This window comes from Cinclus cinclus, chromosome 4, assembly GCF_963662255.1.
Source record: "Cinclus cinclus chromosome 4, bCinCin1.1, whole genome shotgun sequence".
Classification (NCBI taxonomy): domain Eukaryota; kingdom Metazoa; phylum Chordata; class Aves; order Passeriformes; family Cinclidae; genus Cinclus; species Cinclus cinclus.
Window position 1 is genome coordinate 27,630,090 of NC_085049.1, and position 27,471 is coordinate 27,657,560.

Below are 27,471 nucleotides of genomic sequence, written 5' to 3' on the forward strand. Positions count from 1 at the left end.
CCTCAGCCTTCAAGAAACAACTTGGAATAGCACCACATTTCAAATGCTATTTACAGCGCTACAAAGCACTAGGTTGGACTGAAAAGATAAGTGTTCAGAACACACAAACAAGCTTCCTGAAGAAATGCAAACACTGCCAGTCATAAATGTAGATAAAGTCTTTAATTATGGTATAATGAACTGAATAGTCAAAAGACAGAACAACTAAACACTTGGGTTTTTTGTCTGTAAAAAGGCAGAAAGTCACTTCTTTGGTTATCCATTAATTTTGCTGAAATGAAATAAACTGGCAATTATCTCTTACTCTGGTCAAGGTTAGTCACTGTTAAGCCTAATGATTCAATCTCATGCATATAAGGCGAAAGGCTAAGGAAAACATTTGCCATCTTTGTCAAAGAAAACTTTATCCTAAAGTATACATGGTATCTGACAACAAGGTTTTTAAGGGTTGGGGTTTTTTTGTAAGTTCTAAAAAAAGGAGTGCAGTCTTCCAGCCATTCAACGACTCATGGATTAATTATTATGCCCACAAAGACAAAGTCCACAGGGAGAAGCTTCAGAAATAAAACAGCAGCATAAAGCAGCAATAGGTCCTGATGCCACCTCCTGTAAGCAATGCTCCATGACTTCTTCAGAAACCTTTGGGGAAACTTACCATTTTCAATAGGACATCTTGGCATTTTGTCAGAAACAGGTCTGCTTTATAGCCTACTATTCTACCTTTCATTAAAAAGTTATTCAGTTTGGCAGTGCTCCCAGAACTCAGTGCTATCTGAGCATGTATCCTAAGTACCTGTCATCTTTTCCTTCCTGGCCAAAAATCTCACAATTGAAAATGGCAAAACAAAGTGCTTGTGAATTCATTCAAGTAACAGTCTAGTAAGCCTCCCAGTGAAAAACCTGAGTATGTTTGGGAAGTGGGGCAGGAGAGAAGAGGCAAGGGTTTTAAACCTGCTGAACTTAAAAAAAAAAAAAAAAAAAAAAAAAAAAAAAAAAAAAAGAAAAAAGAAGAAAAAGGCAGTTACCTATTGTCACATGACAGAATATAGATTTTGGGAAGATATTGGGAAGCAATGAACTTAAACTACCAACAGCCAAATCTCTGAGAAAGGGCCTTGAAAAACCCAGCATTTCAGAAGCTGTTTATCATTTCAGAACTATTTTTTAAGTGCAGTTGTTGTACATACACACAAACTGAAGTTTTCATTCACTGCTACCCAAGTAACTTCAGATAAAATATTGTAGATCAGGAAGCTTTGAACTCCTGAATGTTTCTGTAAGTAAATCATGCAACTAGAACACAAATCAGGAGATAGGACACCTCACAGATCCTAATGCAGGACCTGACTGACATTTAAAGGCACTCTGTTTTCATGTTAAGGCAAGTATATCAAGTGCTGCACAAAAAAAGTATGAGAAGTCTAAAAGGTGCCTCAATCAGGCCAGTCCTGTCATTGCTGGGATAGCTAACTCCTGCTTAAACTTCCTAAGAGTTCTCAGGTAATAAGGAAATTAAGGGAAATATATCACAACACCCATCAGAACATCTGAGCTCTGCCATATGACAAAAACAGAAGCAATCAGATATTCTGTGATCATGAACAAGCCAAGGGACAGAAAACCAGACTGAGGCAATATTGTTTCAATTACATCCTCCTTTGAGTCATAAATGGTCATCTGCTACTCCTGTTTTTCTGGTCACAGGTCAGCACGTCGCTAACACAGATAGCATGCTACATCATACCATGTTTGAAAACAACTTGAGCAGCTTTTTCTACTCATTAAACTCTTACTGGGGGAAGTCCAGCTCTTCAGAAAATAATTGCAGGCTGATAAAGAATTATCTTTTTTCCTTTTTTCAGTCTCTAAGCTATTACTCGGAGGATCTCTGGGTTTTAGACAACAAAGAATGCAGAGATGGGAACCTCATGAGCAGTTAGCCACATGCTCCATTATGATTTTATTAACAGGTGACCCTGAGAAACTGAAAAAAGTAGGTTATTTCTGCTAAAGAAAATTTTTCTTGAAAAAGCTAACTAGTGAAGTAAAAGAGACAAGGGGTTTGCTAGCTAAGACAGCCTACTGAGATCACAAGCTCAGAAAATACTACCACAAGCTTCTGCCTTTGTGTGGCAAAATCTGGATCTTGATCGCATCAAGATCTTGTTCTATCAAAAACATATCACCACAAAGAACACAGCCATCCTCTGAGCTACCAAAAGGCCATTCCTACAGCTTTCCTACGTTGTAATTACTCGAGAAGAGTAGAAGTGACACTGGAGCTAAAAGGGCCAGATATCATCATTTGGAAAAGGGTGACATTGTCTACTCCAGGCCAGTTCCAAAACTAATTCTTAGGCTATGGAAGCATAGTGTTAACAAAATACACTCCAAATTAAAAAAAAAACAAAAAAAAAACCAAAACAAACCAAAACCAAGTCAACAAAACAAAAAATCCAAAAAAGTAAACAAACAAAAAATGCCCCCCATACAAAACAAACACAGAAAAAAACCTTTAAACAAACAAAACCAACCCATAACCCCCCCAAAAAAAAATAACAGGCTGAGGCTTAAAGGAACATGCAGTTTGAAAATCAGGATCTGAGTTTCTGTTGTTCCTGTGGTCTTTGTGAACAATTTACAGCCACCTTGCTAAAGGAGACCTTCTACAAGTAAGCAGATAAATCACTTTCTCTCAGCTCCCAGATGTGAGCACTCTTTTAAAAAATGATTCTTACCTCCTGAGGCAACAAGTGCATGCCTGTCAAATCTCGATCTACTACGTTATAACCTTTTCAGTATGACAGAACATGCTTTTACCTTGGACTGTATATTTAGGATTACCATGTTGTTCCCTCCCTTTTTATCAGGCAAAATAGAAAGATGTTTTACCCGGAAACAAAAATAACAGCTAGGATGTAAAATTTTTATGCCCTTTACTAAGCACATCAAGTGCCCACGTGTCCACATATTTATTATTCCACAAAACTAGGTCCACGAGGAAGAGTAAGAGGTAACTCAGAAAAGTGTCTGCACATGTTATGCTAAATATAAACAAACAACTTTATAAAATCATATACAATATGTCTATTGGATTTTAGAACTTGCAATTATATAAATTGGTTCACTTTACAAATGCTAAAGAAAATTTTAGTACAGATTTTCCTTAATGGCCTTTACTCACCAATGCGAAGTTTCATAATTTAAGAGCTGGTCTAAGCAGGAAAGATTTTTCTTGAAATTTTTCTCATGAGAGGTGTATTTGGGCTTCAAGATTTTGTTGACTGTATTTTTATTTTGCTATATTGAGCAAATGCTTGAACTGAAAATTCACATTCACCAAGCTTCAATTACAAGGTGTGCACCAGTTTCTTTTTAAAATGACAAAAATTCTCAGTCCAGGAGAGATGCTTTCTCCTCCACAAAGCCTGAACAAGTCCATCTCAGCTTAGCCACTGGGCTCAGTGTTGCACACACTGTTTACCTGTAAGGCTGCACACACATATCCAAACCAAACCTACTGCAAGCTAAAAAGTGTATCAAGGCTTTTTTCTTGAATTTTTTTTTTTTTTTTTTTACACCAGAGTGTTAACACCAGACTGGATTTGGTTGTTGTTGCTGATGTTAATGAAGACCCCAGTGCACTTCCAGTTCCAAGCAGTTTCTAAGGACTGCTAAGGCTCTGGGACACAACAGTATTTCAGCTATAGAAGCAATCAGGTAAATTTAAACTGTGAAGGCCAAATAGGTGCTGATTTAATTATTGCAGTACTCCACAGACATTGCCAGAAAGCAGTAATTTTTTTCTTTCCCCATCCCTTCAGCCTGGAAATACTTAACCCCAAATCAAATGCCAATTTGGAAAAAAGGACAGCAGCAACAATTTGTAACTATAAGCTAAAAAATTTTCTTGCAGCACCCTGTGAGTTCAGTCTAGAAGCATCATGGGACACATCTGTAACAGTCATTACTCCACACAGATTAGTGCAGTTTTTTATACCATGACAACTTGTTTTCATCCATTGGCTTGCAGGTGAAAAACAACTGCCAGGACTACCACAATGGTGTGCACTCACTTATTAATGGCCTTTGGGCCCAGATCAAAGCTGATGAGCCTAAAATTCCCAATAGCTTCATATACCAGGGGTTATCAAGAGAAATATACTGCTGCTGTTAATCCTCCAAACCAGGCCCAGTTCACTAGCAGGTTTTTGCAAAAAAAAGTTTTGGAGAGCAAGAGGTTTCCCTCACCTGTTGTATGGACTCACAGTTTTCTGATTCTGATACCAAACCTTTTCTGCAAAGCAAGAAGGCATATCAACTCACCTTGTAGATTGTAGGAACATTGAGAACATTTACATGGAGAAACCTGGAAGAGGCCTGGTGCCAGAACTTTTAGGGGAAAAGTTCACTGTTTTATGAATTAAAACACAAAGCTTTTGCTCACACCACAGAATCTAAATGGCACTGTAGCATAAAATGTAATAATCTAAAACTGTATCTTTGCTTCCTTGGCTTTTCTGAAGCTTTTCTAGACATTCAAGTATCTTCAGCTGAAGCAGAATGATCAGTGAACATTTGGAAGACAGAAAGGAAAACAGAGGTGTTTAATCACAAGCTGGAGCCTGCTCAAAGGCAAGGACTGGCAAGCTTCCAAGAACAGTGCACCAGACATTCCCCTTTTCTTCCTCCAACTTAGAAGATGAAGCATATTGGGAAATGTTGTTTTTCACAGAGCCAAGATGTTGCTTATTTCTCTTTTTCATGTATTTGAGACTGAGGGAACTGGTTTCACAGAAATTCTGTGCTCATATTTTACAAGCCATGATGGAGAAGAAACTTCATGACAGTGCAATGAATGAAAAAAATACAATGTATGATATACAGTTTCCTTCAATTTTATTACAAATGGCTGTTAGCAGGGAGACCTACACTTTTTTTCTCCCCAGTTAACTGCAGATTGTAACTAAACTGGTTGTTTTGGCACAACAGGATAGTTCAAATGGAAAGAACGGCAATGGGACACAAAACCTAATGTGGAGGCTGGACACAATTTTATAAGGGGCTCAGAAATGTGAAATGGAACAATGTATTCCCTCATCTTGGGGTGGAAAGCCTGGAGGGACTGACTGTGGCTCACAGTTGGAAGAATGAAAGGTTGCAGGCCTAGATTGCTCTAGGATGTTACACGGGAGCAAAGAGAAACAGTTCTCCAGCATGTTTAGCAGCTTTAGCATCATGTCCAATGGTCTTTTTCTTGACATTCCTTTCTCTTTGAAAGATTTCCATTGGCTCCCTTGACAGCGTCTCAGGATGTCACACACGCCTTTGCTCTCAAACTTGTCTTGCAACACAATCTTCCATCTTTTGGGCACTTTGCCTGCTGCTGGGATCCCTTCACAAGGCTAGAGACGAAGAAGGATGTTTTCCTTCTCTTTCCTCAGGTTTAACAAATGAATAGTAACATCCCTTCCTCTGTGACCTGTTCCATGCAAGATGCTAGAAGAGCAGAGAAATCAAAGGAACAATTATTAATCTAGGAAGCATTATTAAAAGTGCTAGATCCTCATATTTTCCATGTTAGCTCTCAAATTTCAATCCCATATTCTTCTCCCAGACAAGGTCAGCTCAAATGTCAGCCTTTTTTTTTAAATTCCAGTTGAGCTGCTGTCCCATATTGTAGGTATTCTGTTTAACAAAACCACAGGTGAGTACATGTTTCTACAGAAAAGTAAATTCAGCTTTTTAAATTCAGCTAGATTAATATTTCCACAATTATGTTCTAAAAAACAGAGAAGTACTATTCAAGAAAGGCAAGAAAGGTAACTGGAGAAAGGTATTGACAGTGCTATATGCTCATCCAGTAATATCTGAGCTGCTTCTGGAAAGGAAATACTACATACACAGATGCTAGAGGAACACTGTATGACTAACATGCACATTACATATGAACAGTAGCTGATAATCATAAACCATTTTCAAAATGAACAGAATTTTTCAGGCATGATGTATGCCTTTTTTTTAAATTTAACAATAAAGTGTACAATAAAGCAAAAAAAGCAAAAAGGAGAAAGCTAGAAACATATAGCTTTCACATCTTCTGCAATTACAAACATTTATAGATGCAACACGAGAACAGCTCAAAAAATAAATATACTTAACATTTAAATATACTTACTCAAAAAGCTTGAGTAAGTATATTTAAATGTTAACATTTTTAGGTATGTGAAGTTAAAGACCTCAAGGCATTAACCAGCTTTGGTCTCAAGTTTTTCCTTTCTGTTTTCTCTTCACACAACTAAGAACGCCTGAAATAGTGCTTGTATCAAGATAATCCATACTGTTGTAACCTCCCAAGCTGGCCAAATGTGAGGCAAAGGCAAACAAAAAGCAAGACAATTTAGAATAGTGCCTTTGACATCGACTAGTGTCTAACACAATTGGTACAAACGAGTTCCTTCATTAATTAATAGTTCTAGTCCAGGTATTATTTTGGCTTTACCATGACAAATACTTGACAAGTGGCCTTGCCCACAATCTGCTGTATTAATATCCATGGGATCTAAAGGCAATATTCATTGCCTTGAAGTAGTACTTTTGAATACACTTGAATCTGCACAAAATAGTACAACTAAGAACATAATCTCTGTACTTACCCAGTGAGGTTCCCTCTGCAGGACAGTCAATCTATTTCATTTTCCTTGGAGACATTTTATTTGGTCTTCCATAAGATAATCTTGGCTGTCCAGAGAATTTATCTTCCAGTTAAGAGTCCAGAGATGCCTTTGTAGCTTCCAGTCTGTTTCTGCTTTAGTTTAGGCACAATTTTCACTAATCCAAGAGAGCTTCTCCGCCACATTCCACACACCACACAAGTTCCGGGAATGGTTTTCTGAGGGCTTCTGTATTTTGTGTTCTTAATAAATATGCACCAGATTTCTTGAGTGTGATACACATCCCTGAGTTACTCTTCCCTGGACATTTGTTCAACTATCTAATGGTGGATGGTGTCATTGATCTCATTGCTACTGGAACATAATTTAAATATGGTCTCTTATCTCTTCATGGAGAAAGGGTCCAGAATCTTTGTTGGAAATACTGGGGGATGGTCAGTTTTAGAGGTCTACCTTTACAAAATCTGGAGCTGCAGCAAACAGATGCTACTGATATATCCCAACATGAACAGGAAGAAAGCAGCTGGTCTGGAGGACAATAAAGCAGTGTATGTGGAAAAGCTACTAAAGCAGTCTTATGAACCTGGAACTGGCACCTGTTCACATCAGCCTTACAGTAATGTGGTTTATTCTGAAACTGAGGTATGTCACTTCAAAGCATAAAAATTCTAATTTGATAACCAACTAAAAGAATTTGTGAGGATTTAATTTTAGGAAAAAAAATCTTTCCAGTTTAGACCAGGTCTAAGGCATCATGTAGAAGAAATCAGTTTTAACAGGTAGTGCCCCAATTTTACAGATGGTTACACACACATTTAACCTAGGCTCATCACTAATTCACAGAATGTGTGTGAACGAAGACATTCACTTCTTTTAAGTTAAGCATAGGTGGATACACTTGCATGAGAAGCCAGATTACAACAATGCAGAGCTGCAAAGCAGTATTTTGAGTACTTCTTAGCACAGTACTGAAATGTTATGTTATTAAACAGCAGGAATAAGTTCATACCCAACGGAATCTGAGGGGGGCACTGAGGGGTATGATCCAGATGCTGGGGTGGTCTCTCCTAAGGAGGCCTCCTCCGGTGGTATGGGGTGATGTTCAAAGAACTTGGAGACAAACAGCAAACTGTGAGACAAGAACAAAACAAAAACAACCTAACTTGTGCAAAACCCAGAAGTTTCACAATATAATATTCAAAAACTACAAAAAAAGATCCCAAATGCCAAAAACCTCATTGATTAAATTCTAAATTTGAAAATAAAGGTCACAATAACACATTAAATCTGTAAGACTTGTTAAACGTATTATTTACTTCACAAATGATCAAAAGATCATGCTTTAAATAGAAACCTTATGGAAATGAATTTTTTAATCTTTTAGCTGGAATTGTAAACATCTGGTTCTTCAAGAATGCACAACTTCTGTCTATCAGTATGTGAAATTACACCCTAAGCACAAACTCCAGAGATGCCAATGGAAAGAGTTACAAATACCAAAATAAACTGAAATTAAATTCATTCTTGGGGAGAAAAATAGCATTTTAAATTATTCCTTATACAAAAATCTATTTAAAAGACTTAATAGCCTCTGCTGAAACTAATCAAATAGAACAGAGCCAGTTTACACCTGATCCTAAATCTACATCAAAGATTTACACAAATAGAGCAGTAACTCAATCCAAGAACACTGGACTGTTTCGGTCATTCTCTTTTACATTTCTTACCTAGGCATTAATCTTGCTAGCAGATTTATTTTCAATTATTGTAAAACCAACTGCAATTTCACTATAACCAACTAGTGTTTCTTAATTTTTTTTTTCAGGTTGAAGAGAATAAACCCACAGCTACATTTTAAATGGGTCTCTAGCGATCACACAATAAAGAACCAGTTTTGATTAATAATAACAACTGTGAACAATGACTAGTCTGTCTGATAATACTCAAGTGCTCAGCAACCCTACTCATGCTTCAAACAAAGCCCTCATAGACCAGCAAAGAAATATGAACTGGTTGTCTGAGCTAGCACAGAAGAAGAGTATCAATTAAGCAGTCTCACAAGAACAGCTCAACTTCTACTTTTTTTTTTTTTCAGGCATCTCCTGACTTCCTGAATTACAGATTTAACACAAGAAATCACTGACAGCTGTGTACTTATTAAAAGGCTCAACTTGAAAATCAATTGTGATTACTTACTCAAGTTGGTCATAATTGACACACATCAGTGGCACTTCTGTACTACAGCGCTGGTGAAATTTGTAGCCACAAGTCTGGCAGCGGAATCCCTGGAAAAGCAGCTTCCGACAGAAGTCACAGAACGCTAACGTGAAGAACGTTTTTCGTACCTACGTTGTCAAAAATAGTCACAGTTACCTAAAGTCCTTCTGTAAGCTCAAGATAGGCTGTTTGCTTTTACCTCCCTCAAGTGTACTTAAAAGCCTCTTCTGTGATGCTGGAGCTACAATTTTATGTATCAAACAGATTTACCTGAAAGACCTCCTTTTTGAAACAGTTTTGATGCATTAAAACTTCCAACTGTTTCTTGGAATTAATGCTTCACCTCACTAGCAGTAAGAATAGGAGCAAAAAACCTGAAGCAAAACTTGACTGTTATCATGCCAGACACAAACATTCAGAATTTATTTGGATACAACCTACAAAAACTGCTGAAATATTATTTAATATCCTAACTTTTCCAGAAGCCAAAGAACATTTCTAGCTAATAATCACAGGATTGGAAGTACACACTGGCTTATATACATATAGGGCTTCAATGCATGGCTACACATATACTTGAAATCTTGATGACTCAAACTCGGAAACATTCAGAATCGCAGAAGGGTGCTCATGCACACTCCCAAAATTATAAGGGGGAAATGATTTAGTTAATTTTCAAATTTAGCAATACCTAGCATAAAACCACCTTCTTATTTCTATTATTACATGCAATAATCAGAGTTTCAGATGGATATAAAAAAAAGGTTGGGCCTACTAGAACTCACTGAACTAGCCATAACCCAAACAGCTTGTTTGAGCTAAATAGGTTGAATTAGTTTGCAGAAAAACTTTTGCTATGTTTTAAGCTGATATGGAAAGTCTTTCTTCCTAATGTGACAAAGATTATTACCAGAATTTTGTATGTAGCTGGAAGCATTTAGACAGATTCTGTTTAGCAGCTTCCATTTACTTGGTGCCTTATCAGGTCAAAACATATTTGTGCACTGCATCATTGATGATGTCAGCACTGCTCTGGGAATAGTTAGTTCATTAGTTAATTGCTGCTGCAGAGCCAGCAGGGAGGCCCAGAATACATTTTATAGATACAGCAATACAAAAATAGTAGATTATTATTACAGCTCTGCAATGCAGTGCTGATATAAACCCCCTACATTTATAGATTTTAGAGGGTGTATTCCAACAAAACGTGAAAGTTTTAAGGGTGATCAAGTACTCCAGCATCACTTATTTCAAATACAATTCTATCTAATTCACTTAAGCTACTGTGGTTAAAAACTTCTTTTGTAACTCCCACCACATCCCACAGATGCAAAATATTCCAAGTTGGTAGCTTGAATTTAAAGTACCAAGTTGATGTAACCCCACTCAACATCTCACAAAATCCAGTACATACAAAATTGTGTGTCGTGAGTGGCACATTCTCCAAAACTTCCACATGTAACTCCTCTCCTGTGAGCCAGGAAATGTCTGTGTCCCAGCCAATTGGCTTCTTCTCTCTAAAGTGCAAATAAGCCTCTTATTAGCATCAGCACACAAGCTCTTGCATGTCTCTTGGCAAAGCTGAGAGATCAGCTAAAAAGTTAAACTGAGGGGGGTTGCTACCCAGTGTAATTGCAGGAAAATTTAGAAGCAAGACCTTAGGCTCAGTACATAGCAAACAAAGCACACCTTCCCTGGACAAACTGCAGGAAGGAAATGCACTTTTTCAACTAGCTCCAGTAGTGGCCAATTCCTTGTTTCCTACGTGGCAGATGGCTTTCAATCAAATAATGAAGGTACCTGTTGTGTAAGAGTCCCACAGAGTTGGCTAATGGTGTACACGAAGATAATACACAAATTTTTAGGGCTGAAAACTCTTTCATCCCAAGGGAACTCTGTCTTTAATTAAGAGTGCATTATAGCCAAATGAAACAAAACCAAGAAGTTAACACAACCTATTTAATACTTGTTTGGTTGGCATGATCTTGATTAATGAGTGTTCTACCATAATCTCATATTATTCAATATTATGCCCGAGCCTTTTCCTAGGAGCCTCAGCCTTTTCAAAATGCCTGCAATGTGCAAATTGTTTAGTGCAAAGGACCATAAAATTCTGCACTTTGGAAACAACTTCTGGATAGATCTGACTATCCTGGGTAGCTCCAATAAGATTCTAAGAGCAAAAATGCGTCCCACACAAACCATACCCATCTTGTATTCTGTAAACAGCACAGCATTCTGGAATAAGACCTCTCATCATCAGTGCTTTTTTTAGGCTGTCTCGGACTGTCACTCCACATCTTGCTGGAACCTGGAGGTCAAATACAAAAGAAAATAGTTAAAACAATTTCCAATTTATCCCCTCAAACTGATGCAAACATTTTGACCCTCAAGTGTATTTTAAACCACTCTTCAGGATGCTTTATGCAATTGTAGGTCAGAGTTTTCCAAAACTTTTTTTGTACCAAGGAAAATTTTATTGATGAATAGTGTATGAGGAAAAGGGCTCAGCTAGAAGAGACAACAAGCTCTACCCGTCTATTAACATTTGGAACACAATCTTCACTCAACTCCAAAAGTGAACTTCCAACTTCCTCAACTGGAAGAAACTGGAGACATAGCACACAGATAGCTAAGAAGTACATACAGCTTGAATTCTACAGGCTGGCCTGAACATAAGTGGGGAAACATGCCAAGTGAAATTAAGTGAAGGAACTAACTTGGACTGCACTCAAAAAAACATTACTATAAAATGTAAATATTTTATTTTCTATTTCTAAAACAGAGGATAAGCAGGCAAACAAGTGAAACAAAACAGCCATCTGAGTCAGGCAGACCATCACCTCTCACTTTAACCTGTATTTGTAATTCTACTGATACGTCTCATATGATAAACATATTGCTCTCTTCTGTTTCCTGGCTTGAAAAAAAAAGTTTAGATAACTAATAGGATGGGAAGGATGGAAGAGCACATTTAAGCTAGCCAAATCAAGAACTGCATACTATGTAAAGGTATTTTCTTCACCTCCATTCTAATTCTAGTATGCATAATAACCTATACAAGTGAGTAGATCATCTCTAGGTATACCTGTGATTTAACAGTGTACAGCGTCAAACCATAAAAAAGAAGACTACATGATCTGGTGATTAAGTGTAGTTAAGGTATTGAACACCTACTAACTATTTTTAGAGTTCAGTAGTGAAAATATGTAAGGCTGTAGGCACTGTACACACTGGGATATCTCCTATAATCATGGATAGTACCTCAAATGCAAACCAGAAGAAAAAAAACACAAACTTAAACCTGGCAAGTCTGTCTGAACACCTGAAACTCAAATCTAGCTTGCAAGTGGCTTAAGCCAAAGCACTCAGTAGCCAAAAGCAGTCTTTTAATCAGCTTCAACTGGCTTTGGATTGGAGCCTGGTTTTTGTTCCCTGCATTTAAATTTCCATGGGTATTTAGGGGTTCTATGTACTACTTAAGCATGACAGTGCAAAGTAGAAGCCTGCTTCAAGTAGCTTTGTGAACACCACCTGAGGTTACCCTACATATTGCATTCCTAGAATTCAAACCTATGTGCTTTCAGATGACACAAATTAAAGGAATATTTTGCTTCACCATCTTCCATTAACATGAGAGTGCCTCTTTACAGGATATTCATGCATTTCATCTGGTCAACATGAAAATGTAAAACAAAATTTTTCCTCATTCCTTGAAAAAAACCATCCTATAGCATACTACTTTACAATCTTGATATTCAGCCTTAGGTGACTTTGGTTTACATGTTACATTCTTTTTAAATGCATCTTTTTATTACTCTAAGTAACTCTTTAGTAAGGAACTTCTCTCCTTTCTCCAAGGATGGAGGGTGTGACTCATTCTTTCATACAAACGTTGAGTCTAAATTATGATTGTTATATTGATACAACAAAACATGTATTAAAGATTTGTCTTGATCTGCAAAGGTTATTAGAAATTATAAGTGAAGTTGCATTATAAAGTCACCCCAGGACAATTCTGTATTATGGTACTTATAAATTGCACAATATTGATTCTGCTTGTAGAACTCATGTGCCATTCTAACAAATAAATTCTGTGTTATACTAACCATAATAGCCTGTAAAGAAAACTACCCTTTAATTGTCCCTATGATTTAGTGCCATAATCATTCTGCCAAAGATCCCTAAAAGAACCTGTCAGTCCCAGCGTCCTTCTCTATGCCTCTAACATAGGCATATACAAACATAGTAAATATTTTTAAGGATCTGACTAAAATCTCTGAGGATTTCAGGTGTGCTCCAACCTCCCACACACCTTAGATCCAGTCATGAGCCATTTTGACGGAGGAAGAAAGTGTTCCTCAGCTCAAGGTTACTTTTCCTCAAAGTATAGCTCCTCCTGGACTGAGATTGAGTCTCCACAGACAATTCAGGTCTACCTTTGCAGCAACTCAGTCACTTCACCACTGATATCATCCACAGTGGCAGAAGCAGCTAAAATACTGCAAAGCTGGCAGACAGATGATGGGGACAAAAAGGGGAACAAAAAGAGCCCAGAAAAAGGTTGGGGATGAGGGAGAAATCAGAGGAGAGAGTCAAGACAGAATTCAAGAACTGAATATACAGGGAAAGCATGTGTATACTGGGAAAGGGAATTGTGATCAGCAGATTGGTGGGAATCAAACAAGACAGAGGGAAGACAGACTGAAGAGCTGAGGGCAGAAAAAAAAAATGGGATGAACCACCTTGCAGAGAGAATGGTTTCCCAGCACCTGGGGAAGTACTGGGAGTATATCCTGAACAGGAAGTTTTCCGACTGTGATTGGGAGAAAAAGTGACTTTTTTGGATAAGGAACTTCAGGAGGAAGGAAGTGCCTAAGAGCAGCAATAGAACCCAGCAGAGAGTAGAAAGAGGTTCTAGTTTGGGCAGAAAAACTCCAACAGAGCTAAGTATTAAAAGAAATCAAGTTAGTAAAGTCTTGACCTGTGTGAGGGAGTGGAACAGGACAAGGAGGAAAAGTGAAGCAGTGGAAAGATGACTAACATTAAAGAAGAGATAAGCAGTCTTGCGGTCACTGGAAAACATTTTCTTCCTCCAGCACTGATCCTCCATAAACGATGGCAATATCCTTCAGTAACTCATTAAGCAAAGAAATCCATCAGGAACCTCAAATTTCCAACGCCATTAATTAAACATACTGATGTGGGGGTTTTTTCCCTTTTAATTTTGTCAAAAACAAGATTTATGAAATTACAAGGTTCCTTTGTAAGAGCTCAGTAAAGCTGGAAATGCAAACTCTCAAAATCCGGGAAGTATCAGAATGAAGGTTACCTACAGCAACACAAGTGCAGTAGGACTATGAAAAATGTCCATTAAACATCTTTCTCACTTATCAGTTGCTATTCCTCAGTATTATCCCAAGTCCTCTTCATTAAAATCCAAACCAGATTTATGCAACTTGCAATTTTCAAACACGGGTAGAACATTTGTTCTCTTCACTGCCACTTGCATCAAGATCCACCTAAAACCCAAAGAACTGTTTTTATTACTTTCAAAAACCATCATGACCCCAAATTAGAATCACATTTAGAACATTCATTCTCTTACAGAACTCCTGAGTAGTGAAACATAAGGCCAAATTAAAAGAACTTAGTGCTAGAATAAGTCCCTGTAGTATTGATTAATCATTTTCCCAGACTGGTACAGCATGGTCTATCACCATCTGTGCATGTAGCCCTTCAGCCCCCTCCTTCAGTCCCTTCTCTAGTGCCTGCTGTAAAGAAGAAATCTCACCCTACAAAGCATTCCTTTTGAAACCTCTTTGCCCCCAGCTTCTTTTCACCCCTAAATTATGGGGAAGTTAAAGAAAAAGCTGGTTCCAAGAAAGTGATTTGGAGACCAACTCAGTCTTTAGAAAAACCAAAACCAGTTCTTTTTTCTTGGCTAACAGACTCCTGCTGACTTTGAAGCAGGAGTTTTGGAACAGCTATTTTTCTCAGCCCCAGGCAGAGGGAGGGTGTGTGGCCCCAGAACCTGGGAGGGGAGCAGGAGCCCTGTATGGTGCAGCCCCCGAGTGCCTGCCAGCTCCAGCACAGCAGGAAGGCACCAAGAAGGGTTTATCAACTCTATCAAGAGTTTTGCCAGGATTCCCACAGAGCATTTTAGCTGAATCACATCAGCATTTTTAAACAAAATCAGTTCCCCAGAAGAAAATTTCTCATCTACTCCAAAATACACAACAATCTCATGCCTACAACCTGACAATACTGAACAAAGTTGGCATTTTATTGAAACATAGAATGTTTAATATTTAAAACCCATTTTTTCCCCACTGATCCTTTATCTCTTGATCCCTCTGTTTTATAACTAAGAATCAGAATGTTTCATAATGGTTACCACCTAAAAACTCAGGTTACTGAGCTAGGGGATGTACTTCCAAATTGTGATTGGCAAGGGCTTTGTTTTTAGGTCACTTATATACATAACATTTGTAGATCAGAAAAGGCTTAGGTTTTTCTAGCAATTAGAAAGTTGATTCAGCAAGCAGCTTTCAAAAATGAAGATTATGCAAGTGTGGGCTATATCACACTAAGAAACAGTACAGAAGCTGCCAACACAGACCGCAAGGTGTGTTCAGTGTGTAGATTAATAATATACCAGAGAAGATAATTTACTTAAGCATCCTAAATTGGGCAAGTAGCAATTCAGGGTGACACCAAAACACATGCTAAAGTTGGCAAATGTTAAGCCCCAAAGAAAAGAATTGAAAATTATTCCAGATTGCAGAAACTCTCAAAGCAGCCTTACTGCCTAGAGAGATTAAAGAGAACTATAGCCTTTAATGTCCTCATTTCTTTTACTCACCTGAACTATTTCTAGGGACAGTAAGTATTTGTAACAATATTATTGATATATATTTAGTACTGCAGCCACAAGTACTTAAGCAATGCATAATAAAATAATTTATTTCCGTAAATCAGGTCATTCCTGGTTCAGTAAGAAATTCAGGGCTATGTCCCTAAATAACTTTCACATCACTTTTCTAACATCAGACTAGAAACTGGCATAGTCTCAGTAAGTTAAAAATGCTTCCTTACACCACTGTACCTTCCAATGTTTTTGAGCAACAGAGACTGAGAAGCACTCCAAAAAAGCAATGCAAAGGTATTCTCTGAAAGTGGACAGGCTGCTCAGCCCTGAATATCCAGTATTAAACTCCTCAAAACTAGTTAGCTGCCTTTATTTTTCCCTCAGCCTAGCTGAACTGTTGTTCAGCTCACTTTAGCCAAGTGTAACATATGCGTGGTATGTAAGTGTAACATATATATGGTACCTAAGGAATGCGCAACATACCTTAAGAGCCTCAGAGCAATTCCAAACAATCAAGCCAGCTACTGGGTACAATAGTGGAAATATGCCGAGTAGAATGGATTTGAACTATCACTTCAAAGTATTTATTTGCTTACCACCATATATACACCCTGAGACATCACACTTTTTTCCTCCCCATTCCTAATACACAGGACAAAAAAATTCAGCCGCATGTGGACAGAATTCAATGTGTTGAGAGACAATCAGGCTAAACTATACTTTTGCCAAGTAATTAGTTTGGCCTTCCAACAGGTCAGGTTTTCTGGTAAAATCCAAACACGAGATCCACATTTAATTTCTCATCTTACCTACAAAGGACAAATATTTCACTAAATCAGTCAGCTACTTCCTACAGCACTAACAGGTAAAATTACCCTCCTTTGTGGCAAAAAGGACATAAGATGGCACTGAACATCACATCCTCTAGAAAACAAAGACCACAGCTTTCAGAAACAGATATCCAGAAAACTGTTCTGGGTATCAGGACATGAAGCTCTGTCCAGCTTCCAGGAGAAAGCAACAAGAAAATACATCCTTAATGAAGTATATTAGTGAGACAAATGAGAGGCAGCTTAATTGCATGAAATTTTGTTTCCAAGGGAAATTGAACAGAATTTACTGGTTTTACAAAGCTGTTACCATTCAATCAAATGCATTCTATTTAAACTTCCAGAGACATGGGTTACCAGCACACACTGGCACCTCCAATGCAATTAAGTGCATTCACCTGTAGAACACAACAGACTGATTTATATCAGTGCAGAAATATTTTCTCAAGAATACATCACTCAACGACACTGGATGAAATCTGTTTTACCTAATCAATGGTCTCCACATATAATTTTTCAAGCTTTTGACAGACAGCTCCCTGTGGGGGACAGTAGAGGGGGGACCGTAGAGGGGGGACCGTAGAGGGGGGACCGTAGAGGGGGGACCGTAGAGGGGGGACCGTAGAGGGGGGACCGTAGAGGGGGGACCGTAGAGGGGGGACCGTAGAGGGGGGACCGTAGAGGGCACATCACCATCTTCAACTTTTAGTTAGGGTAAATACCAGTGGCAGAAACTGTGAAGGCTGACAATGACCTATCAATAAAATAAAGTTTGGAAAATACGACTTTAGACTTCAGACTTGCAAGGAATGCTAATCTAGAAACATATCTGTAGCCACTATATGCACATGAAACCCCAGGACATCATGTTTCTGTTCAAGACACAAAAGTCAGCTGGCTGCTCTCCAAACCAACACCCACATGCATTAGAAATTTAAGGTAAAAAACAGTTTAAATAAATCTTTGTAATAGGTCAGACCCAGAGTTCACCTTAGTAGAGTCCTGTCTCAGCTGATCACCCTCCAAGTACTTTAAAAGCAGCATGGGGGCAAGAATCTGTAGCAGAAGGGCTAAAATGCACATCCTCCTCTAAACTGCTGCAACTGATCCTAAAACCAAATAGATTCTTCCCTCTTCAGGTAGCATACACAGTCTCTACAAATATTAAAACTCCTGTTGTTGCTTAAACAACCCAAGAAGCATGAATTTAAGTATGACTTACTAGACATGAAATTAAAATATTTATCATGAACATTCAGATTTGTGACTTGCACTCCATTTCACAAGAGTGCCTGCCTAGCACATTATGAGGTAAAGGAAGCATGCTCCAAACACTATTTTTGAGCATTTATGACTTTCTACAGCCAGCTTTTCCATCTCATAAGGAATCACTCAACACTCCTTGAGGAAGAATCAGCGATCAGTGTTGCACATGGCATCCCAGATGACAAGTCATCAGTTTTATAATGGCAAGTTTTCAATATTATTTCACTTTGCAATCTAAAACAGTGTGTCAATAAAACTGCAGTAGATTAAATTATTCTCTTTTCAACACATATGCCTTTGAATTTATCTGGCATTTGAGAGTAGCTTGTGGTGAGTTATTCCTGGCAGGCAGCTAAGCACCACCCAGCTGGTTGCTCACTCCCTCTTCAGGGGGAGGGGAGAAGAGAACTGGAAGGACAAAAGAAAGAAAACTCCATCTTAATAAGTGATGGAATAAATTTTCCTAATGACACAGAAGTATCAAGTGACGTTTACTTGAAAGTAAACTACCAGACTCTTAATAAGATGCATAAAACTCCAAAGTATTCAGATACATTCAGCAACCAGCCATTGGCATAGGCTAAAAATAAACTCGATTTCTGCTGCATATTTGATATAACATGGGAGGTTTTAATTGTATTTTTGATTAGAAAAACCTAATCATGTCAAACCAGGTATGTAATCAAAAGAAGAAACTGGTTTATTCAGCAGCCTGAACATCCCTTCTCCAAATTTTCTTTATACTTGACAGGTGAAACTGGTAGGGCAGCTTAAATACCTACAGAAATCCAACACTTACTACTCGGCAAGCTTGAGGCACCAACAGCATGAACTACAGAAAGCAAGATGCAAATCTGAACTCAAAAGAAATGTATCAAGTACCAGATTTAAAAACAGAATATTTGAAGGATCCCAGTTGTGCATGCATGATGAATTAATTTATGCTAAGAATTTACATAGAGTAAAAATAGCTTATTCTTCTAGTCTTCACGACTGTAAAGATCACATGTTTGCTTGCCTAATTAAAAGGCAGGTGTACTAATAAAGCTAGGTGTGACAAGAGTGAGACATTTAAGAACTGTCCCCATGCACAACATTCTCAGTCCTGTTTAGTTCCTTTAACTCTTGAACATACAAATTGTCACGTTAAAAAAAATTCAGTCTCACATTCACATTTTGAGAACTTCCATTAACTTCCCAATATATATGTAACTATGAGATGCCTATGAAGCATAACAGCACAAAACCAAGTGAAAAAGCTTTACTGGCCCAGATTTATGCTGAGTTTTTACACAAAGAACCTCTAATTACTCTTAAGCTTCAAAATACAGCAAAACAAAGAACAACCAAAACCCACACAATGTATCCTATAGTTGAACGTAGATGGGAAATTTTTTTCTTACCCAGAATATTACTTCCAGTTTAGAAGTTACCATGGAAATTTTTTGACCTTGTGGTAGGTGATAACACACTATGATTTGATCCTATCCAGAATCTGCAGACAACTGAAATATTTGGAGGCCACTAAGCTTTCCCAAAGCATCTATTTCTTTTTTGTTGCCCCTTGGTTCACTGTCCCCACTCAGACCACTGTAAACAAATAGAATTCAAACCGAACAAATCACTCCATGCTCATGCTGACAGAAGGAGAGGGCACTGGAACTGGGAGAGAATCCTTCATAAATGCAACTGGGGAGAGCTTACCACTCCCACAGCCACTCCATCAAGAAGACACGAAGGCAACATTTCCTCTGGAAGCTGGTCAGAAGACAACAACAGATCACAGAGATGAAGCACAAGACCTATCACCTGATGCTTTTCAAATGCCCATCATTTCTTATACTTACACACTGTTTCCCTGTAACTTTACATGCTCCATGTCATCATTCAGGAGAGTTCATTTGCTTTCAGACTGCTTTTTTTCCCCCCCACTCCAAGTACTTGTCCAGAAGGGATTTCCTGAGTAATAAAAATCATCCGAAGTTGTTGTTGCTATTCATCAAGTTGCATGATCTCGTTCATAAAGTACTTGATTAGAAGCCTCTTACTGCATTCTTATCTTTCCTAGAATTCCCGCCCTTCTTTCTTTATACTAGGACTTCACTACATCATCAAAAACCTCCTAATATTCTTCCTCTGCACTTATGATAAATTTTAGCTACTTGTTTTTATACCAGGCCTTGCATTAAATGGCTCTTCTCAGAAGTCCTTATTACACTCAGTATACAATACCATGTGGCAGATTTAAAGACAACATAGAACATGATTACTTGTGCTACACATAACCACACTCAAGGGATTCCTAACCACAAATTTCTACTATCCATAGCATGCATTTAATGGAGGCTGAACAGAGGGTTTTCAAATAGAAAACACTTAAACTCATGTAACTCCTGAGTGACAAATAGCCCAAATTTGGAAGACAACCCATGGAAAATATCATACGTGCCTGACTTATTCTTGCCTTATTCTTGCGCTCTTTCATTGTGACAGAGAGATACTCCAGATACGCCCACAAAATGTTTACTCCATTACAGGTTTCAGAAAGCTTTCCTTCAAGAGATGAAACCAGCCTCACCTGATGGGCCCCAGGAAAAGTGTCCAAAAATTCTTGCTAGTACCTTAACATCTACAGTGAGCAAGCAATCTAGTAGGAGAAATACCTAAATAATTGTAACTATTTTGTCAACTTTCACAGAGCAAAAACTAGAACTGTTTTTGCAATTGGAAGTGGAGGTTTTTTCCTTATCCCAAACCTACCAGTTACAAATTGATATGCAAAAGATACTTTACCCAGGTCCTCAAAAACATTCCCCCAAACCTCAAAGAAAAACACCAGGGGGAGGGAGAAAAAAAATTCTCACAATTTGAAGCAATCCCACAAAACGCTGAAATCTCGCCCTATGTACAAATACCATATTCCTGTATTTTTTACACTCATAGAAAGCTTTTTATGCACATTGCCCAAACTCCTTCAGTTAATTTTAAACTTTTTCAATGTCTTCTTCCTCTTACATAAACCTGAAGTTATCTTATTTATCCCATACGTCTGCAGTTGAAAATCACCATTGTCCCTGAATTACTGTCCCTTATCAACAATCAGGTATGTGTCGTCTACTGCAGATTTGTATTTTGAGCACTGTCTTCTTTCTCCACAAGCACAATCAATCATACAATTTGGAAAGAAAAAAAATCCTAATCCACATGACAACTAAGAATGCCCAAGGCTGTGTTCCCTGCCAGCTCCATACATTCTCTCAGAAATCTCACCAGTAAATAATGTAACTTGGTTTTATGCCAACACACTATTATAACACTTATGCCATTCAAGACCACTTCCCTTCCACCAAAACCAAGCCTAAGCATATAATAATAATCTTTCAGACTTCCAGCAAACAGCAGGAGATAAGTTTTTATACTTTCCTTCCACCTACAAAAGGTCTCCCTTAATTAGATTTGTTAAAATGCACAACAGACATTTAGATTCCTAACCCAAACAAGCTTTATACTAATATTTCCCTAAATTCTGCCACTGCTTGGATATTGTTATATCATTATATATTATATATACTTTAATATAATTTATAATATTATATATTGGATATCATCAACTTGTTCTACAAAACTGTAGTAATTACACCAAGACAGACTGGACTGACACCATCATCAGTCCTTTATTAAAAGCTTTACATGCCTCCTTTCAGTGGACTTCTTTCAGGCAACTCTGACTCCTTTCCTCATAGGCAGCTCCACACAACTCTGATTCCTTTCCTCATTAGCTGCTTCACACAGCACTGACTCCTTTTTTACAGGCAGCTCCACACAGCACTGACTCCCTCTCTCCTCCCTGCAAGTTTCCCTCTTCCTTCTGCATGACTGGCTAAACCCCAACCTGTCCCCTATCAGACCACCTAACCCTGACTGGCCCTCACACAGCATCTTCTTACCTTGTCAGTCCCTTGCACAACTACACTTCCCTTACCCCCTCACAGCACAGCCAGCAGAATCCATCCCAAACTGCAGCACACTCTGGGTCTCAAGCTCCAATTCCAACATACTCTTGACGAGCTGACACACTCTTGACTAGCTGACACAAACTTTTATAACACCCATCCTCACTGGGCAGGCAAGGCTGTTTCCACTTCTCTGTAATCAGTACAGCTGTAATTCATTAATGCCTTGGAATTACTACCTTCTGCACTATTCTTACAAACTATTCTCCTACATAAAACAACTTTTAATCTCAGGTAGACTTGCACCATCTTACACTTTTAGGATTTCAGCATCCTTCTCTCTGGCCTAGAAGAAAACAGAACAAATCCACTCGCAGAGACTTAGCCGGGTGACATTTGTGTGGAATGCTTCAAAGGATGTGTGACTTGTCCCTTGGACAAAACCACTAAGGAAAGTATACATGTTTCTCTCTCTACAATATCGGAGATAAAATTACCCCAGCACAGAGAAGAAAAAACAATCTGTTGTTTCTTCTAGGGGACTGTTCAGAGGAAGAAACTTCTCTTCATCCCTTTCCAGGCCAAAGACAAAGAAAACCATCTTTTATTTCTGACACTACATATTCATAGATTCCCCTCCAGCTAACCAAGCCAACTATTTGGTTTTGATTTCAAAAAACAGGTCCTCTTGAACTCTGTGCTGTAGCCAGCTGAGTCAAAATGCTGACTTCAAATGATCAGCGGCAGTAGGATCTGCCACAGACCCATCAGGCTTTCAGGCAAGCACCTTTACACCTTATCCTCCATTAGGAAAAACTGCCACACACAAAGAAACTTCCCATCAGCTACGCTACCTCAGCAGCACACTGAACACCACAATCTCATTTTTTTGTAATCCTCAAGTTTCCTTAAAATATATTTTGAACTGGAGTCAGCTCCAACAGATGTATTGGCTTGATCCTACACAAACAATAACACACAGAGAACTCTCAACTAACAAGGCAGTTGCTAGTCAAAAATGTAAGATATGCAAGCAACTCCCCCCCATTTCCTGCATTTTTAGCAGCTCTAAACAAATAGCAGAAGGCTGTTGTAATGGGGCTGCTTCAGAGTGATCAAATAAATAACAAGGTTGGCTCTCCATTACCAACTCAATTCCAGCCACTTTAAGCCAGTTTAAGAAATGTCATGGCATTCCCAGACAAAAATAGACTCCCTAGGATCTGACAACATTTCTCCCCTCCTGAAGTTCATTGAAAATAGAGAGTGAAATTATTATTGTAATATTAACAAGATTTTCTTTCAGAAGTAGGTATTAATTGAAAGCAATTGAAGTTGAAGTGGGAAGGAGATTCCTGCAACCCTGAACTTAACAGTGTATCTCTCCCGGCAACCTGGTTGATTGTAGAACACATCAGTCTTGCTTTAACAGCCATAAGGAATATAAACTGGGACAGGAGGAAGGCTCTAATGGCAGGCACCACATTTTCACAAGGAAACTCCTTCATGGTTCAACCCATCACAAGCCACCCTGTATAATTACCTGAAGTACCATCACAGCTACATAAGCAAATGGCTAATTTAATGGGCTCAAGTGAGACACAACCAGTCTGCTTTAAAAGCCAGAGGTTATGAAGGAATACAAATGTGTGCAACACTTCTCAATCCACTGAGAGAATGAAGGAAGCCGTCTCAGTGTTCACTGAAAAATGTTGGATACTTTTTTAGGTTAATAACCCATCATCTGACTGCTGGCCATTAAAACTGCACTATGAGTCAGAATCTGACATTGTGGCACCCAAACTGCACTCAGTGCTCAAGGTGAGACCACACTCAAGGAGAGGAGGAGAATCACCTCTCCCAACTAGTTAGTGATGCTGTGCTTGATGCACCCCAGGATTCACTACTCTGCTGCAGCTCCTTCTGGATTGTGGCTGCCCCTGGCATTTCTTTAGTTCCCAAAGACTACATGAAGGATCAATACTGAAAACAAAGTAATTACATTAAGAATTGCCACACAAGAAATTCCTGACTTTCTCAATAAAATGAGCACTGGTTGAAACTTCAGAGAAATGAACTTCAGCTCCAAGGCCAATAACCCCCACACTCAAGAGCTCCTGTAAGCATTATTTCTCAGCTCTAAAGCAGAGATACTTGACTAGTATATGAAAATAAGAAAAGTAAAACTTAGTAAAACAACTTGATCTAAGCACTGTGTAAAAATGAAATAAAAGGAACCAAAACAAGCTGGAAACTAGCAGCAGAGCTGGAGCTATAAGGCAAATAGTTTTCAGTCTCCACTAGAAAGCTGGGGACAGAAGCAAGAGCCTCTCCCTGACTACAGCCAAGTTAAACCACATTTGCCTCCCATATTCCAGAAAGAGAATCTAATGCTGCAGAAAATAAAACAGATTGAGGAGGAGCTAAAAAGGGAGAGACAAAGAACAAGAATATTGCAGATGAGGGGAAAAGGCTAAGAGTAGAATTACACTGTGTGGGTTAGAGGATGGAAGAATGTATAGGAGACACAGAAAAGGTAATGTACAGAAGAGTGCAGGAAGTGATATGCTGTGAGCCTTCACGGGAAAGAAACAACAGCAACTTATGAGCCCCATGACAGGGGCTGCAAATAGCCAGACAGGGTAGGACAGACCACATGAATAAATCAGAGTCCCTCCAAAATCCAGGACCTTCTCTCCAGAATTCACTCTGAGTGGTACTGCGTGCTTAGACTTTCCTTAACGGACAGACAACAGAATCACCTGGCCTTACACTGCATATTCTCCACAGTGATCACAGTCTATATTAAATTTCCATTCTCAAGGTCAAAACCCAAATATAACTTTCCATCTTCAGCAACATCTTGAACAATTAAGCGATTTAAAAAAAGAAAAGGGTCAGGTGAAAACAACTGCCCTTCAATGTTGTTCCCACTGTAAGCCTTTTGCTCAGTGACCTGGGGGGAAGATGGAAGCAAAGTGGTAGGGAAAGGGCAAAGACATGTTTCAACACCCAGCACTATCCAGTTGATGTTTTCTTCTTTTTCTAGCAACTCAAATGCAACAGACAGTAACAATCCAGAGATAGCTGACACCTGACTGGCTGCTGCAACATGTCCTGGTTTGACATAGACACTTGTTGCCCATTCATTTCCCACCTCTCTAGAAACACTGCTCCCCTGCTAAGTTTGGCTTATGCACCACCTTGCAAAACTGCGCCTAGACTGTACTTGTCAGCAATTTTACCTATCACAGTTTGCAGTATACTATTCTAAAGGACAAAAAGGCTCTTCAGTTGACAGTTCTGAACTGATATAAATCCCTTCTCCAGCAGCAAAAAGCCAACTACTCTTTCAGACATCAGGAATTACTGTAACATTGTCAAAACTGATAAAGGTCAGGTTTCAAGCAGTTTGTGGACAACACGACCCCTCTAATTGCAACTGTATCTCTCCCCATGCCAGTTTTCTACACAAAACCTGAAAGCATGGTGGTCTCCACACAAATGCTCACCATGGTGAGTGGACATGAAAAAAAAAAAAAAAAATCCCAAGCAACCATGTATAGCCCTTCTTAGCTGCAAGAGGCTGGTTCTTGCTCTAAAGCATTCAATGCTTCTAGTAACTGTGACAACATAGAAAACGCTTCCTTCATCTTGCCTGTTAAACTAATGAATAATTTTGTATAATACAAGAAATAGAGCTTATGGTCTCTTCCTAACTATAGTAAAATGGTAAATTTCTATTTATCTAATAAAGCTGATTTGAGAAAAATATTTCTTGAGGTATTTTCATAGTTACAAAAAAACCCCTGAAAGTTCTGTATTCTGTATTATTGCTATAATGGACTTCGAGTTAATCCTGTCAAAAACACTAAACAGATCAAAACAACCGAGTGTGGCAGAGCACAGTGATCATGACACTTCTGACCCCCCCCCCCCCACCCAGGTATTTTTTCAGCTCCTGAATTAACTTCTGTATACAGAGGGAGAGAGATACAGGAAATACTGAGGTTACAAGTATGTGAATAAAAACTGACTCACCACAGTCCTTTGCTTGTTGGGCAGGAAGACTCTAACAATAGGCTTCTGTGGAGACTTAGGGTTATTCCGTGACATATCAGCAGGGTTTTGATAAACTGAAAGGGATGAAGGTGCTACAGAGAGGCTAGAGGAGGAAGATGATGCAACTGTGTCTGTTGAAGCTGAACTGGAGACCGAGAAATCAGTTCCATTCCCCATGGATTCTAGTAACTGCTGTTCTCTCTGCTGTAGAGCATCAAGCTTGCTGGTGTACTCTTCATAGGCCTGTGAAGGAACAGCAGCTGCTTTAATCATGTAGTAGCCTCAGACAAAACCAGAAATCTAAATTCAGAACAAATGTGAAACAAAACAAGCTACAAAACTAATACAAATTTCCCGGGAATATGAACAAAATGGTCAGGTAAAACTTTTTTTAGGATATAATTTAAGAACATCATGTTAAACCTTAGGAACCAACAAGTAATGCTTTAATAAATTAAATGAAGAAAAGTATCAAAGAAATCCTAAGTTATAGTTCCAAAGCACCTGCACTGAAGACTCTAATTTATAACCACTTAAAAAAAGACAGAAATCTTCAACCAATATTGTCAGCTGTGTTGCTGAACTACTGTGCTCCAGATAAATTTATCATTCTGTTGGAATGACAGTTAAATATTTCTAATGCAATAATTAAGAGAAAGCTCAAATCTGCTTTTTATCATCTGTATCTGACTCCTCACCTAGCTCACTGTTTGCTATCCTTCACCTCTGGCACTATCCTTTGATATCAAATACTACTAAAAATGCTTTTCAATTAGAATACAGCACAGTTTGCCCATTTCAAAGCCATCCATAAACACGTAAAAGTGATTCTTTGAAAGTTTTTTTAACATCTTTTCAGCATGTTCATGTAAAACCCAATCACACATACCAAGTTTCTTAAACAATCAAAACAATCAGTAATATTAAGTTTGCCCAATAAGTCTTTATTAAATGTACTCAAATTAAACATTATTGCCAAGATCTATTAAAAAATACATAATCAGTATATATTCTTCTTTAAAGTTTGTTGCCCACAAATTTGTAAGAAGAAAATTTTGATCAGCATCCAATACGAGAACCATTTCTTCAGTAGATAAATTAGTATTTTTAAAAACTCGAATCACCTCAAATCACTTCAGCAACGTGTGTTTCACACTGCACAAGCACATCAGTGTTAACTGACATATTCAGACCTTGTTTAGACCTCTACAGAAAAGAGGAAACAAAGATCTTCCAAACTTAACATCTAAGCAGTAGGGAATGGAATTTTCTGCTCTTTACAGCAAAACCAAGATCCATACCAACACGCATAAATTCTTCAGTGATATTTTCAAGTATATTTATACAAAAGCAAAATTTTGGGTTTTTTTCAAAATTACTTATTTTTATTTTATATTACTTGCTTTCTTACTTTTTTTGTTCACAACTGTTGCTAATTAAAGTTACAGGAGAACTGAACTGACCAAAAAGTCTGCAGCTTCTACATGTGGAAAAAAGAAAAATAAAGAGAAAAAACAACAACATTTAGTAGTGCAGCCACAAGTACTACATTTTATTAGGAATTTATTTCTCCAGGTTAAATGTGCAGGCTCATCTAA

The 27,471-nt window shown here is 38.3% G+C and overlaps 1 protein-coding gene across 7 annotated transcripts in view; it reads right to left on the bottom strand.

Moving 5' to 3' along the window:
- Nucleotides 1-27,471, bottom strand: part of BRAF (B-Raf proto-oncogene, serine/threonine kinase) — an 80,464-nt gene that overhangs the window by 26,812 nt on the left and 26,181 nt on the right. For 5 of the 7 annotated variants that reach the window (XM_062491871.1, XM_062491868.1, XM_062491867.1 and 2 more), the window contains exons 3-7: nucleotides 25,853-26,116; nucleotides 11,099-11,202; nucleotides 10,306-10,408; nucleotides 8,871-9,019; nucleotides 7,684-7,803 (exon numbers count right to left, since the gene is read on the bottom strand). In XM_062491871.1, coding sequence (XP_062347855.1) covers nucleotides 7,684-7,803; nucleotides 8,871-9,019; nucleotides 10,306-10,408; nucleotides 11,099-11,202; nucleotides 25,853-26,116 — 740 coding nt within the window. Of the gene's footprint in view, nucleotides 1-7,683; nucleotides 7,804-8,870; nucleotides 9,020-10,305; nucleotides 10,409-11,089; nucleotides 11,203-25,852; nucleotides 26,117-27,471 lie in introns of all 7 variants that reach the window. The other 2 variants (XM_062491869.1, XM_062491873.1) reach the window with 2 other exon arrangements.